General features: G+C 29.5%; 1 protein-coding gene across 1 annotated transcript; it reads right to left on the bottom strand.

Moving 5' to 3' along the window:
* Positions 1 to 689: 689 nt before the first annotated feature.
* Positions 690 to 2,781, bottom strand: LOC145120638 (STAY-GREEN-like protein). The gene is made up of 5 exons (XM_079056440.1): positions 2,456 to 2,781; positions 2,052 to 2,228; positions 1,533 to 1,691; positions 1,130 to 1,276; positions 690 to 1,009 (listed from the first exon to the last, which is right to left on the bottom strand). Exons 1-5 carry the CDS (start codon positions 2,609 to 2,611, stop codon positions 890 to 892), a joined length of 759 nt encoding a protein of 252 aa, XP_078912566.1. The 5' UTR covers positions 2,612 to 2,781; the 3' UTR covers positions 690 to 889.
* Positions 2,782 to 5,774: the final 2,993 nt, after the last annotated feature.

The raw sequence follows: 5,774 nt of genomic DNA on the forward strand, positions 1-5,774 counted from the left end.
ATATGCATACTTCCAAAAACAAAGGGGTGAGTTTTGTTCTTATAGATGATATAATCCTATCACTACAGAAAAACAGATTCCAAAGCTACTATAGAAGCTTTGATGGTTAGTACATCATAAGCCGTAATAACTAGAGTCAAAATTAGGAATCATTGTCTTTCCACGAAGCCAAAATATCAAAAATCCAAAACTCTTTTATACTTGTATATGCCAAAAAATTGGATCCAATGTACCTTCCAAGCTCGCTACTAGGGGTGCTAGACCGAGCTCATTTGGCATTTTCATTTCTTAAAGTATTATAGAGTTGAATGGCTGAAACCCCCAAATTTTACATGATGTCATAAATGCTTATTGAATCATATTTTGTTAAATAAACTTGAAACAAACTCTGGATAATATGATAGAGTGCGTTGCATAGAAGATAATTTTTTTTTCTTTCTTTCTTTTCTTGTTAGTTGTTAATGAGATGAAGGAAATGAGATTTTTCTTTTATTGAAAAAACTGTCTAAATCTAATCGAATAACCATCTTACCTTGATCTACAAATGACCAATTTAAAAAACAAATACATACAAGCACTATTATATATGCAACACAGAAAACCCGGATTTTGTTTTTGTTTTGCAAAATAAAGGATTATTTTGTGATAATTAGAAAAAGGTGGTGTTCGACATACGAAATACAGTAAACTTCTATCAACAAAATGCAGTCTTTTTATAATCAAGAATCTTGATTTCAATGATACAAAAAAGAATGAATGAGACATCAATCATCAATATGAATTCAGATTTCAGTCTCAACCTCTATGCAGCAATTGAGTGGTTGACTTTCAACCCTCCCACAGTTTGACTTTCTTTTTACACTATGTCATTGCCCCATGGTGTGGTTAATTACAAAAGAAATGTTGCAAGAATTTGAAACACAGATTTAGGTAAGCCATTATTACTTGGAGGTGTAGATGATTCCATGTTTCCACCAAATAAACCTTGCATTTGATCCCCTACTCTTCCCTGATTACATCCATATTCACAAATATTAAAAGTCTTTAACCTTGACAACTTACTTATATATTCTCACATCCTTGTTGCTAGATTATATGCAAGTTCAAGAATGAAGATTGTGTATAATACCTTAGCAGCATCTTTGAGAGGACCCCAACACTCTACTCGATTGTACTTTCTTGAACTTGAGTGAAAAAAGACCCGAACAAATGCATCCATTAACTCTTTATGTTGACTGAATAGAACACGATCCCCATACAACACTGCTTCAAGAACCTACATTTTTGCCAAAAATCTTTTAGGCCCCATTTGTTACACAAGACACAACAGAACATGATGGTCTGTGACCGATGTCAATGGGACAAAAATTGTACTTTTTGTCCCATCCAAAAAGGTGTGACACAGACTTGTTTCCTCTGTGCAAAAGATGTGAATGTCCTCACCATTAAAAATAGCCCTAGAAAGCTACACATCCTTAGTTAACGCTAATGTCTACATAATCATTAGATTAAGATGACAAAATTTGATTTACCAATGGCAATTCCTTTGCGAAAATGTAGTATCTGAACTCTGCAACAAGGTCTAGCAAGGAATTCGGTCCACTAACATAGCAATGAACATCAAGACACATATGACCTTTCACTTCAGCCCACCGAGCTACTACATCGTCCTTATTATACCACCCTCTCAGCTGACATCAAGCAAGTATAAGTCAATCAACATCTTTTCTAGAGAATTAAGTATGCATTAGGTACATCCTATCTCATACATTGTATGTATTATCAGGCACATTATGCCTCAAACATACAGTATGTAACACATTTTGTGTCTGTCACATTTAATAATGTGTCAGACACATGTAATGTGTATGTGTCTGACTGACAGACACATTGTACTTACATGTACAAGTACAATGCGTTTGTCATGTACATCAGACATATTGTACTTAAAGTGTGTCTAACACATACTTTAATGTGTCTAACATGTATCAGACACATTGTACTTATTTTTAGGCACAATATGTCTGATACACCTAGAAGAAAATAGGAACCTGGTCATGATGAATAACGTTTGAGATGGTTAAGGTGAGGTTAGCAGTGAAGTCACAATGGGAAAGGTTGTAGGTTCTTGGGAGAATTCTTGTGAACTGATCGGTTTCTTCTCCCTTGAAAACAACTTGTAGTTTTGAGGGATAAAAGGTTGCTGGAGGGCCTAAAAGTTTCACTGCCTATTAAATAAAATTCCAAACAAAACTAAATTAGCTTTACGCATATCAAGTAATCCGAAGTAAAAAGAAAGTCGAACATCATCGATCAAACTAAACGAGCTGTTCTTCCTCTTTATAAGATCAAAATGCATCGAACAAATAGACATAATTTCACCACTTTATGCATCATTATCGAAAGAAACAAAGTCAAAACATATGAATTCGGTAGCAAAACAGAGGGAAAGAACCTGGTAAACAAGTGTATTGTAAGAAGGTCGAGTATCAGGAAGAAAACCAGAATTTGGTGAGTGTCTTCTTGAAGGATTTAAACTGCAATTGAAACTATTATAAAGATTCCTGTGAAGGGATGTTAATGAAAGATTTCTGCTTGCCATAGACACCATTGCAAACTCATCTCTCTTCAACCACTCTTTCTACTAATAATTTGATCTTTCGGTTACCCCATTCATCACCACTCACTCTTCCTACTAATCTAACAGAGGAGAAAGAGGTGTGTGGTATGTGGGAATTTTGAAGTTAGAAAATCATTTGGAAACCCTATAATTTTGGGTTTTGAGTTTCTAAATTTCGTTGGTGGGTGTTTTGTTATTGTGGAGCCTATCGAAAATCCATGGGAATGCAGAAGCAACCACTCGTTTAGGTGGAGCCTCCTATTTGATGGATAATGTGAGATACGTGGCCATGTATTGCTTTGTTGAGTTCATTTCTGATTTTTAATTCTAAAAGTTTAGAGTAAAACGTTAAAATTGTCCATGGTTTTATAACTTTTTTACAGTATAAAAATGAATCCTTTTTTATACATACGATACGATAATTATTGACAAATTTCATTTTTGGTTTGGTCTTTTATTTAAGAGTACTGAAAACTAATGAATAGCTAAAAATTAGTTGTTAACCGATTTTTACATAAAAAAAAATATTCCTTATTATATTCTCTTTTTAAACTTATATGGATTGTAAAAAAAAAAAAAAAAAAAAAAAAACCTTTCAACTTGCTAGCTTTTTACCTATTTATTTGTATCTTTTTTTTCTCTAAAAATTTGACAAAATATATTATTATAAAATTATAAGAAAATGTATTATTTGTATATCAGTAATCCGAATTAGGTGTGATTTTATTAAACTGACATTTATAAAATTAAAAAAAAAAACTATAATTTAAACGATTATATATATATATATATATATATATATATATATATATATATATATATATTAACGTCAGTTTAATATATAACATGAATAATTAATATATTTAGAACATACATATTCATATAAACAAAATAAAATAAAATAAAAGACAATTGATTACAATTGACATGAAAGTCTTGCATCATTTTGGTGTAAATGTGATGGATTAAAATCGACATGAAAGTGTTATACGATTTTGGTGTAAATAAATAGCATAACACCAAATTTGGTGTTATGCTATTCTTTTAAATGATTCCACATCATTTTTATATAAAAAATAGGATTTAATGTTGGATTGGAGATTTAATAAGCCTAATTTTAGACATCATCAATTTTCATTGTTGTGTTCACAGCCTAAGGTATCACATACTCAAATTTATGATATTGAAAACCTTCTGCTAGGATTTTGATAACATCATATGTGTATATACAAGTGTTACAACTCCTATTTCTAAAATATTGTGTTCAAGATGAGCAATTAGGTTTGAAACATGACCGGTTTGGGTTGAACACCTTAAAAATACGCCTATCACGGTATCACCAACATCCACGCTAGCCATTATGACACGATTCACACCCATGAAAGGGATAATTTCAAAATAAATATATTCAAGAACTACATTAGTTACAAGAAAAATAAAGGGAAATTAAGTAATTCAACCGTTATAAATGAGTTTTTCAAAGAAAATAACCATATTTCTTCAGTTTTTGAAAAATAACCATTTTCTTCTGAATGTCTTCATTCCGAAGTACTGTTGGAGTATTTTTATTATTTTTTATTTTTTTCAAAGAAATCGTTTTATATTTTTTTCGGATTCCGAATGCTACATTTCGAAGTGTTTAAGGTCACCATTTTGATGTCTAAATTTATGCACTAATATTGTATACAATTCACATTACTATGTTTGTTTAACTTTTTGTTAGATATAAGTAAAATATCGGATTTTTTCTCGAAATTCCGGAATTGTTCATCGGATTTCTATCTTGTTCTTGAAATTCCTGAGTTTTTTTCGAAATACGAAATTTTAATCCAGAACCTGGAATGTTGGTCCGAAATTCAGTCCGAAATGTATTTTTTTGTCAGAAAAAAATGTTTTTCTTAATCTGGAACGCCAGTTCCGGACAAATGGTTATTTTTACTAAAAATAATATTTTTTGTTATTTTCTTCAAATAGACATTAAAATTAAAATATGGTTAGATTACTTAATTTCCAAAAAAATAAACATAAACGTAAAGCTTAAAGTAATTAAGGAACTCATATTAGACTATTCTTATTCACAACCCAAACCAATCCAACTATTAATTATAAAACTAATTTCTCACTCTTCCACCTACACAACCAAACTAAATCTAAATTTTCATTCCCACTACCAACCCAACCCAAACTTATTTTTTATTAAATAAATACAATTAGTATAATTTATAAGTAATTTTATTTTATCAAAAATTATTATACGTAAATATGAAACATATAAAAATCTGATTACAAGTAATCTACGACAAAATATATAAAATCAAAAGATATTTAAACCCATTTTTATCCTATCTTAAATCATAATTACTTTTCATTCAAGGGTAGAATATAAAAGATATAATAAAATTTTCTATACGAATTGCATATTGAAATATTGTCAAAATAATTTTTTTTCATATACTGATAGATTATAAAAGTTAAAATAACTTAACTTGTAACTGCCACTTGATCCTTTATATATTAAAATATAAACCAAACTTTGTTTGATACAAAGTCGCTTGTTTTTGTTTATTTCCCTTTATTTTAATTTTTTCTTTCTTTACGACCGAATAGGTAAAGAATTCATCCATAGCTATAGTCTAAGAGCCCAAATAGTAGACCAAAACAAAAAAGTTGGGCTAACAGACCTCATAAAGATTGAAGCCTAGCCCGCTAGCCGTGGTTTCCAGAATTGCTGCATGATTGATTTTGAACTATATACATTTTTTTTAATATAGGAACTGTTCAAATAATTTTTTTTAATAGAAGAACCGTTATGATTTATGAGATAAAAAATTCATTTGGTTGAAGATATTATAATTTTTTTTAAGTTATATTTAAATTATATGATTGAATATGTTTACAATTCAAAAATATTGTGATTCTTAATCATATCTTATATATTCAAAATTATATAATTTAAAAGTATTATGATAAAAAAACCCTGTTACGAGATAAACATTTGTTTATGTTGAAAATGTTATAATCCTAAATAATATAATCCAAACTCATAGATCTAAAATGTCATTGACCCATAAGTTGTTATGAACTTTATTTAATTTGAAAATGATTTTATCCAAAAATGTTATACTTCAAAATGTTTTTATCTTTAAGTTTTATG

Source organism: Lactuca virosa, chromosome 6, assembly GCF_052849685.1.
Source record: "Lactuca virosa cultivar CGN04683 chromosome 6, Lactuca_virosa_CGN04683_v6, whole genome shotgun sequence".
Lineage (NCBI taxonomy): Eukaryota > Viridiplantae > Streptophyta > Magnoliopsida > Asterales > Asteraceae > Lactuca > Lactuca virosa.

What these genes read in the sequence shown, in the direction of transcription:
- LOC145120638 (XM_079056440.1), bottom strand. Translation starts at nt 2,611, where the DNA reads ATGGTGTCTATGGCAAGCAGAAATCTTTCATTAACATCCCTTCACAGG. An exon ending in ACGTTATTCATCATGACCAG is followed by an intron (nt 1,692 to 2,051) that starts GTTCCTATTTTC and finishes GCTTGATGTCAG; the next exon opens with CTGAGAGGGTGGTATAATAA. An exon ending in CTCTCAAAGATGCTGCTAAG is followed by an intron (nt 1,010 to 1,129) that starts GTATTATACACA and finishes GGATGTAATCAG; the next exon opens with GGAAGAGTAGGGGATCAAAT.